The 15,312-nt window shown below is 42.7% G+C and overlaps 1 protein-coding gene across 7 annotated transcripts in view; it reads left to right on the top strand.

The window, feature by feature from the left end:
- Positions 1-15,312, top strand: part of AMPH (amphiphysin) — a 196,673-nt gene that overhangs the window by 127,416 nt on the left and 53,945 nt on the right. For all 7 annotated transcript variants that reach the window (XM_084796448.1, XM_084796447.1, XM_084796446.1 and 4 more), the window contains exons 6-9: positions 4,371-4,478; positions 5,740-5,825; positions 14,022-14,097; positions 14,655-14,737. In XM_084796448.1, the coding sequence (XP_084652574.1) occupies positions 4,371-4,478; positions 5,740-5,825; positions 14,022-14,097; positions 14,655-14,737 (353 nt within the window). The remainder of the gene's footprint in view (positions 1-4,370; positions 4,479-5,739; positions 5,826-14,021; positions 14,098-14,654; positions 14,738-15,312) is intronic.

The raw sequence follows: 15,312 nt of genomic DNA, 5'->3' as shown, positions 1-15,312 counted from the left end.
ATGACAGATCTTAAAATGTTCACTTCCACTCTAGTGAGCCACCTTCTGTGAGGGCCTTGCCAGTTACAGAGGAAGATGCCTCACGAGATTCACTTCACTGATTTTTCAAACAAAACCCAGTTGACCATTGCGCTCTGCCACCTCTTTGGGAAGCATGGTAGTGATTGAATTTCAACTCTTTTCAAAGACCAGCATCATTCAAAAGCTCATGAGTTGCTGTTTGGAAGATATTAAAGATGTGCCTATGGCCAAAGCACTTCCGTTCCGAAGAGCTCTGAGGGCGCTGAATGCTGCACAGGCTTCTGCCCCTTAGAAAAAGACTGTCAGGTGCTTGTTAAAAATAGCGAGCGATCTCACCTTTCTGGCACAAGAAGTCTGCTAGCCTTAGGGAGGGAATTCACCCTTCCCCACCTGGGCTATCTCAGTGGCCATCGTAAAGCCACCCTGGCTGTGTCTGGAAGCAGTTCGTGGCTATGTGGAAGTGGTAGAGACAGAAAAATATCATTGGGATGGTAATTAAGATCTGAAGCCACTCAGTTTGAATAACCTTCCAAATCTACCTGTCACCAGTGTTGGGGCTGTGAAGAGGTTATGTTGCATGGCAGGAATAATTAGCAGTGTCTGTGCAGGCATTGGAAGGGGCATTAACAGAGTCCCAGGAGCAGGGTAGGGTTGACAGGAAGTCAGGTAGGAGAGAGCCCGGAAGGTGTAAATTGGCAGGAAGCAGTGTCTGGCAGGTGCACGCCTTGAGCTCACACTGCTGAGGGTCGGCTGCCCCTTGAGTGCCCTTTCCCTTGCCTCTTCTGCTCCTGGTGCCAGTGGGTGCAGTGCATTTCTGATGTAATTCCCACTAGGTTCAGACATGATGAATAGTTCTAGGCAAATTACAGGTCTCCATGAGTAAAATGAGAATAACCCTTACTATATCCATACTGTAGGCTGGGTGGTTTCTGCACTATGTAAAAACATAAATATATTATTAATATTGTTTTCCCTCTTGTTACTGTATCCAATTTGAGAGCTTTTCACATGTCATCTCATAGAATTGTATTTATTATTAGACCAGCTGGGTACAACTAGACAGTTGCCGAGACAGAAAATGCATGGCTGTCAAATCTTCTCCGAGGCTTATTAAGTCAGAATCTAAACCCAGATCTCAAAATTCGGCATATTTTACCCTTTTTGTTTATTGGTTCCACCTCCTTGACTAAGCATCTTAGTGATTACTACACTCATTAAATATACATTTTCAACTGTCATATTCAACTCCATCTATTTATCCCACTGCATACGTCGTCTGCCAACGTCATGATACACTCTAGCCCCCTCCCCTTCCCTTCATGAGGATTTACCTATGTCTCCCTTTGCTCGTTGTAAGCACCAGACATTGCTTCTGGATTTTGTTTTTCATTTTGCTGATGTTGTTCTGAATGACCAGTAATGTTTTCATGTGATTAAAAGTAACAGAAGGCAGTCATGTACATCAGCCTTGCCTTTTGTCCTTTAGATTACCTACTGGGTCATGCAGTCTCAATTATGATGTTAAAAGCATTCTGCTAGCAATGGATTCCTTAATTTTTGACTGAAATTAATTTTCTTTCACCTTCATTTCTGGAAGTTATTTTTACTGGGTATATGCTGACTTGGGGGATTTTTTTTTTCTACATAACTTATTTTAAGTGCTTTACAGATAGCCCATTGTTTTTTGCCCCCTGTGATTTTGTTCCTTAGAGGGTTACTAAAGGTTGGCCTGCTGTGGTTCTCAGAGTTGTACTGTACTGACACTGTTTTTAGATTACTTGTTATCTTAGCATACAAAACAATGGGTTTCTCTCTCTCATTTTCTTACAAACATATTATGGGTTTTGTTCATGTTCACTTCATTTTCCTCTGTCATTTTTCATTATTATTGATTTTTAAAATATATTTTGTTTATTCATATTACATCTCAATTGTTATCCCATCCCTTGTATCCTCCCATTCCTCCCTCCCTCCCTCCCATTTACCCCTTACTCCCCTCCCCTATGAATGTGACTGAGGGGGACCTCCTTCCCCTTTATATGCTCATAGGGTATCAGGTCTCTTCTTGGTAGCCTGCTGTCCTTCCTCTGAGTGCCACCAGGCTTCCCCATTCAGGGGACGTGGTCAAATATGGGGCACCAGAGTTCGTGTGAAAGTCAGTCCCCACTCCACTCAGCTGTGGAGAATGTCCTGTCCATTGGCTAGATCTAGGTATGGGTTCGAAGTTTACTGCGCGTATTGTCCTTGGCTGGTGCCGTAGTTTGGAAATAGAAGGATCCAGAGGGTCCTAGAAACCTACAAGAATAACATTATGATGGGCAGGCCCAGGGGTCCTGCTCAAATTATTATTGATTTTAAATAGCCCGACTATGACAGGTCTAGGTGTCTATAAGTCAGGATCTTTCCCTCCTAGGTTTCTGAGTTTCTTGAACCTGTGCTTTTGTGCCTGAGCCCTTAGGTTCACAAAGTTGATGCTCAGTTTCCCTGTGCTCTAAAAGAAATAAGGGAGCAGGAATTGATAAAAAGAAAATGGACTGAGGCACAGTTTGGTCAGCACTGTATGTAGGAGGCGGGGTTCAGTCTTTCCTGAGGTGATGTTCCGACCTTGGAGAACATAAGTCACAATAGCCAGGACGCATATATAAGCATTTAATGGTGGAGTACAGTTCAGGAACTGTGTGAAATCTCTTCCCACGAAGCCAGTTCCTCTTTAGGCGAGTGCGAGAGCCTTTGCTGTCTTTCCTCATGCATAGGATTTACGGCAAATTTTAATTCTTTTGGGCCCATTGTCCCAATAGTTTGGCCTCTCCTGGGCAGGGGCACAAGACTCTGTCTTAGGCTGTCAATTACCTTCCAGAGCTTCAACCTGGAATCCTGGTTACTGCCTCTCTCCCTCCATTCAGTCTTGAGTGAAATCCTTAGGTGGGGCACAGATAAGTTAAAGGACATTCAGCTAATGTAAGGTTAACTTAAAATTAATGTATAGGCATTATTAATATGCCATACTCAGATTTACCAACTTTGGGAAGGGCTGGCAGGACTCTGCGCTGTGGAGCCTGTGGAAGTCTTCATGCGGGAGAAGTCTCTTTCTAGTTAGAGTTTCTTTTGGGGCAGCTTCCTGGAAAGCAACTCGTTCATATGAAGGAGAGTAGCCCACACTGGCTGCTACACAGTTCTGGAAGCCTTAAGGTGGGTCACTGTGCACATAATTTCTAGGTATATAAGCCCTATGCAAGTAGGGGTCATGCAAGTAAAGGTGGTCCTGGTTGATCAAAGCACAGTCCTGATCAAAAACTTCCTCGTGGGGCTGGAGTTCTGTGATGTCAAGATACATCACTCCATAGCTAGTGGCTTGGGATTTCTGGATCAGAAATTCCTTAATGAAGTGGCCACAAGAATGAGCTAGTCCATCAGCAGTGTCCATGTGCACTAGACACCAGCATTGCCAAAGTGATACGTCAGCTGCAGAGATTCTAACACATAGCTGACAACAGTGGACTGAGAACAGATTTCTCAGGCAGCACATCTTTTAGGGAACTGCTGTTGGTATGCTACTATATTCATAAAACCAAACCCAGTGGGCTAGAGAGATAGCTCAGTGGTTAAGAGCGCCACCTGCTCTTCCAGAGGTCCTGAGTTCAATTCCCAGAAACCACATGGTGGCTCACAACCATCTATACTGTGATCTGATGCCCTCTTCTGGCATGCAGGTGTACATGCAGATATAGCACTGTATACATAATAATGAATAAATAAATCTTAAAAACAAACAAACAAACAAACAAACAAACACCCAAGCCCAGTGTGGCTTTCTTCTATCTTCAGACTGCAGCATATTGAGAGTAGATGCTAACAGAGAGTCCAGGTTTGCCTGTTCCCTCAAAGCAACTCCAGGACGCCCCTGGTCTTTGATGGAAACACGTGTTTAGGTGCTCATGATTGGCCTCGTTTTTTATCAGAACGGGCACTGTTTAAAGCGCAAAAGCCTAGACGCTTTATTCTGATTTCTAGCTGTCTTTACTCATATCCCTGATCACCTCTATCTTTCGTTAAAAACCTCACCTTCCATGCCACTGAGCTGGCTCAGCAGGTAGGGTTGCTTGTCACCAAGCCTGACAATCCACCTGAGTTCAGCCTCAGAAACCCTCGTGGTAGAAGGAGGGAACAGATTCATGTAGATTGTTCCTTAATTATCCGCACACAGACAAATACACACATATGTAAATGCAGTGATTCTTCTAAACGCCACAGCTGCTTTCAACACAGAACGCATTTTGACCTTTGACTTTTGGGAGTCAGGGTCTCTGTGAACACATCTCCTTCAGTCCGTGTGTTTTCCATGTTGGCAGAACCGCATCGCTAAGCGCAGCAGGAAGCTCGTGGATTATGACAGTGCTCGCCATCACTTGGAGGCTCTGCAGAGTTCCAAACGGAAGGATGAGAGTCGGATCTCTAAGGTATGGATGGAATCAGTGAGTGACATCACTCTCTGAACCTTAAGGCGTGTAGCAACCTTGCTTTTTAAAAGTGAGATGTTCCCCTTTTAAAGAATGGCTACAAAATCAGGACAGGATTCAAACTAAGTTATAGTTTTCTAAGCCACTTTAATTAAAATAAGGGTTTTTTTTTTTCATGTTGTTATAAATGAGATCACATGAGTGAGACTTACTGACACTGGTCACACATTGTGACCAGAATAGTTTTGAGCCTGTTGCCGTGTTGCAAGGTCTAAGAAACCAAGGAATGTTTTTGCACTTCTTTCTATATGGTCTAAGAGCACTGATAAAATATAGATTCAGGTGAGAGGCCAACCTTGAAATTCTCCAACGAAAACTCCCAATCAAAAATAAAGATAGCGGCGACGTGTGCATAACATTACCTTTCTTGTAGAAGGACCACTCCAGTAGCTCTGATCATTGCATTAGTCACTTTCCTGGTGCTGTGATCACATGCTGGCCCAGTCAACTTGTAGAAGAAAGACTTACTTGAGGCTGAGCATTGTGGGGGGATGTGAGTCCATCAGCATCCCAATGGGGAAGTGTGGCAGCAGGCAGGGCTGGTAAATGGATCAGAAATCTGGGAGCTCATACTTTAAACCACCAGCAGGAAGCAGAGATCAAACCCACAACTGTGCGAGGCTTTAAGCTCTCGAAACTTGCCCCCAATGACATCACGCATCAAGGCTACACTTTCCAAGCCTCCCTAGAGATCATGACTAACTGAACAGGAAGTATTCAAATGCCCGAGCCTGGGGCGAATGGGGGATGTGTTATCTTATCCAATCCACCACAATCATGTTTGCCAGCAATTTGCAGATGCTAGTTAAATGGTGTCAGCTATTCACTGTTCCCTTGGGCTCCAGGCTTGGTTTGTCTTTTTTTGCCAAATCTCCTTTCAATAAGGCATCTCTACATCAGGTTCCCTACTGCTCACCTCTTAATAGATCCCATTAGTAAAAAAAAAAAAAAAAAAATCTAAAGCCCCTAGCATGGCATATAAGATCTTCACGGTTTGGTTATAACTTACTTGTCTACCCTTACCACCTGTCAGGTCCTTTCTATTTCCTACTTAATTACAAAATGTTGTGGATTTTAACAAATATCTCTCCTCATAACCTTCTCAGATTACCATAAGGCTAGTCCTATTTAATATGAAATGATGCTTTTATGTACAGAAATGTCTCCCCTTGTGTGTAAATGCATTGCGTGTCATTTTTAGGCAGAAGAGGAGTTTCAGAAAGCACAGAAAGTGTTTGAAGAGTTCAATGTTGACTTACAAGAAGAATTACCATCATTATGGTCAAGGTAAACATGCTTCTGCTCCAGTTTGCCCACCCCAGTTAGCAGCTGAGGAGGAGGGGCTTTCTTCTGTGTCACTTCCCTTGCCTGTGGTGCTTCTAGCTTGTTCAGGAGAAGTGCCATGCCTATGGGTTCCGGTGTGGAAGCCACTTACCACGTAAACCTGCTGAACACTTGGGATATGGCTGGAGAGACTGAGGAACAGAATTTTATATTTATTTCCTTGTATCTCATTTGAATTTGATAGCCATACGTGTCTTGCAGCTGTTTAGACCTTGATCTGTTTGTCAAGTGGAGACACAACATGTAACGAGAGAATTTCCCCTAGTCTTACAGCAAGAGCCCTTCAGCTCTTGGTTGGGTTTCAAGTATTGTAAGATGTCATCTCCTCTTCTGACCTTGCTCTTTGGACTTTTAACCTGAGCTATATTCCCATTTCAGACACCAAGTGCTGTTCTTCTTTCCAGGCATCCCGCAATTCTCATGGTGTCCAGTGAGATTTATGTGGTTTATCCTGTTTTCATGACTCAGAGGTAGAGCCATGGAGTTGCTGGAAGCAGTGGTGCCTTCTGCCCTCGGTTCTCATCAGCAGTGCCACGCCACCAGCCCCTCAGATAGAGCCTTGCTCGTCATGCTGTATCACTCTTACTCAATCTCCTCCCCTTCCTTCCAAATAGCTGGTGGTCCCAGAGAAACTAAATACACCAGCAGGCTTCATTCCCCGCTGCTTTTATCTGCGGCTCTCTTTAACTGAAATTGCACACGGTCATGACTTTTCACAAATACGTAGTTCTTTTTCCATTTACATAGCTCAACCCTGAAATTGAGGTCAGTACTTTTAATCTTCAGTGTCTCCTGCGGGGAAGGGCATGGGATTGGACATGCAGCTGGGAACACGTACTCAGTGACGAATGCTTGAATTCCTGCCTCAAACTCACATTAGACATTCAGAAGTTATTCATTGTGTCCCGTTGTGCTGTGGTGTTCCTCAAGTCCTCTCCTCTGTGTCTTCTGCCTAATTAGTCTGGTTATCAATGAAGCTGAGATATCGACCTCAACTATTTCCAGGCCCGTTTTCCTCTTCAGTTATGTCAGCTGTTCAAAAATATATTTTACTCCTTTTTCAGATGTGAATATTTTTTGGATGTGAATATGAGGATATTATGCTTATAAAATGTCCTACTTTTTTTTTTGTTTTCCTACTTTGAGATAGGATCCCATGTACCCAGGCTGGCCTTTAACTCACCCTGTAGCAAAGGATTACCCTGAATTCCTGATCCTCTTGGCTCCACCTCCCAAATTCTGGGATAACAGATGTTCATACCACGTCTCTCCTAATAAGAGTCTGTCTGATACCTGCTCCAGGTCTTTGCTGCTTAGTCTTCACATGGTACATCCTTTCCCACTCATTCTGTTTGCATCTTTGCATCTAAAAGATGGGCAGTATTAAGCTTGATGCTTGCTTGTTTTTTGTTTTTCCTCTTTTGTTCTTTTATCATCTATAACTTCCTGCTTCCATGCAAAGAAAATTGTTTCAAAAGTTTGGATGCATAAAGAAGAAAAGTAAGGTCTGGGGAGATGACTTAGCCGGTGAAGTACTAGCCATGATGTCAGATCTCCAGTGCCAAGTAGAGCTAGACATGGTGGCATGCATTTGCAACCAGCGTGAGGGCCAGAGACAGATGGATCGCTGGATCTCAGCAGCCACCAGCCTAGCCAATCAGCGAGCTGCGTGTTCAGTGAGAGGCTTGTCAGGTGAGAAGTCTACCTCTGGTCTCCACATGCACTCGCACACTCACACGCACATGCACACGCACACACACACACACACACACACTGAAAGAAGTAATCTACTGCAGAGAGGAAGGTATAGGTTGCAGACAACTGTAAATATATTTTGTTTTCTCCTTTGGGGGAGTTGCTGGGGATTGAACTCACCCTGCGCAGGTAGGTACTCTGCCTCTTGACCTATATCGATATTTTGACCAAACTTGTGATTCATAGTGAAAAAGTGTTACTATAAAGAAGGAGGACTCCATATGGAATGCCTAAGCTGAACCATGGAAGTCGGTATTTGGTGAACAAATATTTCAAGCTGATGAGTACACAAGTAAAGGCAGGGGTATTGTAACTTTTTTAGTTTTGAATTTTTGTCTTATTTTACGTGTATGTATATTTTGCCTACGTGTATTTCTGGCTATCACATGTGAGCCAGAATAGGATGTTAGGTACTCTGTAACAGGGGCAGTTAAGGATGGTTGTCAGCTGCCATACAAGTGCTGGGAACCAAGCCCAGTTCTTCTGGAAGAGAAGCTAATGCTCTTTACCACGGAGACATTTCTCCAGCTCCAGTTCGTGGAAGTTTAATTAATGCAATGCAGCATGAGGTTGATTGGAAAGAGAATGCAAAGGAGGGGGTTGTGTGCAGAAGGCAGGGCAGAGGCTAGGGGTTAGATTCATTTATTTATCCAATATTATTTGGCCGCCCACTGTGTGCCTGGCTTCGTTGATGGACTACAGACCTTATACTGAAAGTTTCATTTTCTGACAGCCTGTGTTGAAGGGTGAAAAAAGAAGCAAACAATAAAATGTCAGACAAAATCACATAATGGAGACTGACATGGCTGGGTGACCAGTGTAAATTCAGAGATGAGAGAAGCCTTCTCTCCACGGCTTAGTGTGGAACGAAAAATGGAGGTTTGGAAATGCACTCAGTTCCATCCTATGTGTGCGGGGCTTAAAGAAGCAGTAAGAAGTTTACAAAGATAATGAAGTCTGTAGCTATGAAAAAAAAAGGATAGGAGACACTAAGGATGGGTGATGTCCATGCCCAGATATCTGAGTGGCAGTATGAAGCGCTGTACAGTGTCAGGAAGGCCTGGGGGAAAATGACAGCTCTATCAGAGCCCTGAAAACAATAGACCCTCAGGATGCTGAGAACAGAGAACACGCTGATGATGCACGTGTTACAGGAGTCATAACAGGAAGACCAAGGACGTGAAAACTGACGATAATTTACCTTTGCTGAACGTCGAGAGAAGGCTTAGTCAGGGGAGGGACCCGAGGCGCCACCGTGGCAGCACTGGTGACCTCATGAGACATGAAGGAGCAGCACAGTGGATGCCTCTGGTTTGGGCTAACAACTGAGATGTAATATGTATAAATTAATAAAAATGTATTTAAAAAAATAATATATCTCATATGGAAATACCCTCTGATGTAAACAGAGACACTTTTTATAGAGAGGGTTCCTGATCATCGACTTTAAGTCCAATGTATATTCCTTAGAAATCAAATAAATAAAAGCAAGAGAAACAAAAAAAAAAAAAAGAAAAAAAAAAGAAAAAAAAAGAAAAAAGAAAATCTTGATTTTTAGGACGGGCGTGAGGAATCGTGCAGCAGACACAGAGGACTGATAGCACAAGGGAAACCTTTGAAAATCAACCCTTGTTTTCAGAAGATGGCAGTGCCAGTGGTTGAGGGTGGACATTCAGCCTGAGCATGTGCGGGGTGCGGGGTGGGTAGGAACAGGATGAGGGTGCGAATAAGACTCGTCAGGCAGGGCTGAGGGCTGATTCTCATGATTCTGGCTTGAAGGGGACTGGACCCCAGTCTCTGTGGCCTGGAATAAAGAACTCATGACCTAATGTGCAGGGTGAGAGACCTGTCCTAAGTGGCATGTCTTCATCAAAATCTTCCTCCCCTTACGGCTCAGGGATTAATGTGGAAGAGGAAGCATAGAGATTGTTAAAGGCAAAGGGGACAGAAGACTCCAAGAAAAACATGGCTTCCAGACACAACAGGACTGATGCAAATATGAACCCACAGAGACTATAATGGCATGAACAGGTCGTGCCCGGGCTCAAGACAGATAGAGTCCCAGCACTGAGAAGGGGAGCTGAACATGGTGCCAAGAAGCTATCTACAACTGATATATGCAAGCAAAGAAAAAATAGTTTTCTCCAATGAATTCTCATTGGGTATACATTGCACTTAAGGGCAAGCCTCAGTTCCAGGAGTAGTTGGGCAATACAAAGCAAAGTCAATGGTATTTTTGTAGACTTTTTGTCTCATTTTGTTTTGTTTGAAGTTTTTTTTGTTTTTGTTTTATTGGTCCTTTTCTTATTTATTTTGAGTTCTGTTTTGTGGGGGTTTTAAATGCATGTGTTTTGCTTTTGTTTTTTGTTTGTTTAAAGAGAGAGAGAAAGAAAAAAGAGAAAGAAAGAACATAAAGTTGGGTAGGCAGGGTGGTGAGGAGGATCTCAGAGGCATTGGGGGAGGAGAAGTGTGATAAATATGTATTGGATGAAAAACTGGACGAAAAAGCTTACAAAACCCAAAAGAGTAATCTTACACAAGTTTTAAAAGCAGGGCCACAGGTGTTCGCAAATGTAGCAATGAGGGATTCTTGCCTGTGGCAGGTTAGAGTGAGACAGTGAGTGGCTCCACTTCACAGATGGAGGCGTGACTGTGATGCCAAGATCCAGGATCTGGCATAGATGTGGAAGAACAGGCATCATAACGTGTTAGGGCTACGATACAAGCACTCGCTCTTTAGGTAGATAGTGACATGAATTGTGCTCCTGTGAGGACTGAGTGGAAGAGTGAGTGAATCCGTGAGACCCACCCTGATGCAGAGAAGATGGAATAGGGTTGCAGTTTCGATGTGAAGAGGCTAAATATTAAGCAACATGAGTGTGATGGGGTTCATCATCCGGGGAAACGTAGAAGAACACTAGCGTTCTCCACCCCACCTCCATGGCAGGTGAGGTGTGACCCCCTCCATCTTACATGCACAACCCCTTTGGTGCATTCTGTGAACCCTGGAGGATACAGTGTATATATGGGCTTGCATGCACCATTTGTTCAGCTTCCAAATAGTTTCATCATTTCTGAGGACAAAATATGTATCAGTGATGCCAATGTGGTGACAGCGATGTCATCAAGATGGCTGAATTATTTATTTTAAAAGGTACAGAATTTGACAGCCAATCACAAGGATCCTGTTTGGAAAAACTGGTAAAGCCTTAAAATTCCCTTCTTAATGAAGAACTTGTGACGTGGGCCTTCTAAGGACTATCAGAACCCAGAGCCTTGGACTTTGTATACATGTGTTTCACTGCTATGCACACTAACATTTCATAAGTCCAGGCACATCAGGATGTGCCCTTCCAATGGCTCTTTTATTTATTTATTCAGTTGTTCATTCACTACTTTGTTGTTCACTCACTCACATAATATTCACCATGTGCTTTCTGTGTCCCGGGTGCCATATCTGGGGCCAAGACTACAATTGTGAACAACTCAAAGGCCCCTTTTGAAAACAGTCCCTGATTTCCTATATTGAGAAAAACTTCTATATGATAATTTGTATCACCACTATGGCCATTTTTTTCTAAATTAAAACATGCTACTTAATTTCTAAATTTTAAAATGAAACCAATTATTCTGAAAGTATACATGCTTGCTTAGTTATTTAAAATACAGCTTTCTTTCTGGCACTGTTCCAGTTATTTATTTCTATAAAACTGATGTAACAGATAATATGGCAGAGAAACAAAAATTAGACATGAAAATACAGTATCTTAGTTCCTATTACTATAATAAAATACCACGACAAAAGGCACTTAAGGGAAAAGCATTTTCTTTGGCTCACAGGTCTAGAATACAGTCCACTGTGACAATGAACTCACAGTGTCAGAAGCTTGAGGGAGCAGGTCACATTGCACCCACAGCACAGCGAAAAGAGAAATAACTGCACACCTGCTGGCACTTGCTGGAGGCAATATGTCATCAGGATGGCTTGTGAGAGCTTAAGCTTCACCCTACAGTGGTCTCTCTGCCTCACGCTTACTATTCACGACATGGTCTCTCAGGTTCCTTGTACTGCTTCCATGCTGTCTCCACCACTAGGGAGTCCTATTACTCTGGGATTGAAAGCCAAAGGAAACTGATTCCTGTCCTGGTCATGGTGTTTTATCAAAGCAGAAGACAAGTAACTGAGGCGTCTGTACCAATCTTCACGTGAAATCTGACCCATCCTCCTGCCCCGACTACTTGTGTCTTCTCAAGCAGATGCTTGCAGCTGGGTTCTTTTAGCTGTTTGTGCCCATATCCATTTATTTTTTTCTATTTAACCATGCATGAACTACTGTGGCATCTTGCCATGCACATGTGGTTTTATACTTTGCTTTTATAACTTCGTTTAAGCATAATTGGAGCACATGCTCACTAATTAAGCCCCTATGAGTACTTTTTTCTATTGAACTATAATTTCTAAGTACATTTGAGCCCACCACTATGAGTATAGTCAGATTTTAATATGTTTTGTTGAGTAATTGGGCAAAGAAAATATTGACTAAAGTCTAAGAAAAATTGTTATATATTCCACTTTGACCCTCCAGAATCATTTTTCTGAAAATACTACAGTGAGTGCTTTCCTCTTTGCAGCATTTTCAGGGACCCCACTGTCTCGTATTTTCCATCTAGCTGTGTCTGACCTTGTTTCCTCAAGATCAAGTGCAAAGTGCGCCTCTTCCCGTATCTCCAGCATATCTGCATGCTCCTCCTGCCTGCAAATCAGTGTGATTTACAGCCTTGCAGGCTCTGCCCCTCAGAACCATCTGCCTCTCTCCTCCCAGCCTCTCACCTGAGTTCCCTTACACACTACTCTGGGGTTTTTATTACTACATCCCTGTGTGCCTCAGTATATGGACACGTGGAAATACAAATAAGTGTCCCTGTATCTGTGGAGAATTGGTTCCCAGAAACCCCAGGGGAAGCAAAACTTATGGAAGCCCTTTACATAAAAGGATGTAGTGTCTGTGTGTAACTATGCACTTTCATCCACATCTAGATTACTCAGAAGACCTAAAACCACGACAACATCATGTAAATAGTTGTTTTGCTGTAAATTGTTCAGAAAATCAAATGGAGAAAGAATACCGTCTATGTTCCATGAAGATGCCCTCTTGTTTTTGGATGGTTTGGATCAACTGATAGTTCAGCCACAATATACAGATCCATGGATACAAAGAACCATATGTGCACATGTGCGTGTGTGCATGTGTGCGTGCGTGCGTGTGTGTGTGTGTGTGTGTGTGTGTGTGTGTGTGTGTATGTGTGTGTAAAATAGAGGATTTGAAATCAGTTACAATAAAAACATGAGCTTGGAGTCACATGATGACTGAGGGCAGAGGAAATAAATGTAATGTGCCAGGGACACAAGGTACAAGAGAAGCCACAGAAAAACAATGCCTTATTTATGGGACAGATTTACTATTTAATTTTTCACTTCATTTCAGAATTCTTAAATTTGGGTCTGAGTTTTTATTTTAGTTAAAATTCAAAAACACCTAATTTAAGCAGAATTTGCTGACACTGACATAACAAAAGTCATGGTTAAAAAATATTTCTTGTGACGTGTTCTGTGATTTTCTATTACATTTTCCTCTTTGGGAGGTTTAAATGATGGTTTTCTCCTGACACTGGACAATTGACCCTGTTTACTTTTTCTAGTCAATGAGGGTCACTGCCCCAGGGGAGCGTTGTGAGCATCAAATTCGGGAACAAATAAAAGACTTTGGTGGCTCCTGGTTCCATCCACACTGATGGTCTTGCTGTATCTTCTTATCACAACCCCACACACTGCACGGCTCAGCTTAAGCAAGAGAAGATCATTAAGTTTCCTGTTGTCCAAGTCCTTGCTTAGTTTTGTTTTGTTTTGTTTTTGAGAATTCAGATCTAATTAAACAATCGAGACACTTCACAGGGTTTTGTTTTGTTGAGAATGTCATTGAAACAATAAGATGAATAAATTAAAGCTGTTGTTACTCAGATGAATGAAAAAGAATAAAGTAATTTTCTCATTAGGAGAAAAAAAATTATCCTGAGGGTAGCAGGCTACTTCTCTGTTTGGCTTTTGTGCTTCCTCTAAGGGAACTCAGATAACGACAGATGGAATTTGCCTCATGTCCCAGCACCCTTTCCATAACTTCCTTTTACAAGTGTGTTTGAGATGTTGCCGATGGGCAGCTTGTGTGCTCAGCAGCTGAGACAAGTCAGCCTTACTCTAGGATGCTATTTAATCCAACGCCATCCCAAGTTACACATAGGAAACTTAGCCATAATTTGTTTTATTGCCATTAAAATCCTTTTTTTTTTCTAACTGGCCTCTCCCTTCTTTGTATTTCTCCTTGGTAGACGAGTTGGCTTTTATGTCAATACTTTCAAAAATGTCTCCAGCCTTGAGGCCAAGTTTCACAAGGAAATCGCAGTGGTGAGTAACGGGGACTGAAGAGAGGCCCAGGGCATGGCTGCTCATCCACTCTCTTAGGTGGTTTTTGTAGCAGTGGCGTGTCAGTTCTCGCTGCACTATTTGCATTGCTTTTCGTCAGTAGCTTTCTATGTTCTTTGAAGATTTTGTCACAGCCTCACTGTTCTGTTTTTCTCCTCTGTTGGTTGAAGAGTTGTAAGTTCAAGTAATGTTCTAAAGTGATGAAAAACTGGTCCCAAAGTAATTAGCCATAATGTCATCTGCTGATTTCTTAGTTTATCAAGCAGTTTATAGGACAATTTTTAACAGAATTAAAACAATCAGATTTTCCTTTCTGCTTCATATTCTAGTGAATACATATCTGATTAATTTAGTGTTTGGCTTATTTCAGCTTAGCTATAGATTTTTAATTTGGTATATGGAGTTTCCAGTGCGTGGAGACTAATCTGATTCTCAGAATAGTTGTATCTTGTGGTTAAACAGTTTCTTTGGGGGCAGGGGGACGATAGCACGGATGGGTACCAGGATGGCCAGTGGCTAATAGGTCTCTGTCCCCTCAGCTTTGCCACAAACTCTATGAGGTGATGACGAAGCTGGGTGATCAGCACGCGGACAAGGCCTTCAGCATTCAAGGAGCTCCCAGGTAGGCCACCGGTCCTCAAGGCTAGTTCTGCTCCGTGTGCAAGTGATGAGCTGTGGGTTGAATTTTCTGGAGTCTGCATCCCACATTATATTGTTTCGTTCACCTTGTAAGGCCTAAAAGATTCCTTTCCATGTGGAGAGTGATCGCAGCCTTAGATTTTTGCCTCTTATGTTTACTTCTGGCCTTCAGTTACCTCACCGTGGTACTGGGTCACCGTAGAAGTAAGTAGCTGCCTCTCTGATTTGCATGGGGCCTGTGAGCAACAGTGCGGGAGCACGGTCCTTTCTACTTGTTACTTTCTCTGGGATAGAACAAATTTAAAAATCTCACAATTTTGTGCTGATTCTTAGCTATTGAAGAAAGGAAAGAAGGGGAAGAAACCTTATCACTCTCTCCAGACCTCTGCATTCCCACTTTCTCCTGTAATTTTTATTTTTTATTTTTTTTCTCCTGTAATTTTTAAATCTCTTTTATTTCACCTAGGCTCAGCAAGCCTTGAGCAGGGAGTTAGAAGCTCTGGGTTTCAGTTCGGTGCCTCTGTGGCTAACTTTCTTTGCTTTCCTTATGAAGCACCA

This window comes from Acomys minous, assembly GCF_964271855.1.
Source record: "Acomys minous genome assembly, chromosome: 9".
Lineage (NCBI taxonomy): Eukaryota > Metazoa > Chordata > Mammalia > Rodentia > Muridae > Acomys > Acomys minous.
Note: the sequence above shows the minus strand (reverse complement) of the source record. Positions and strands in the feature narration are given on the sequence as shown.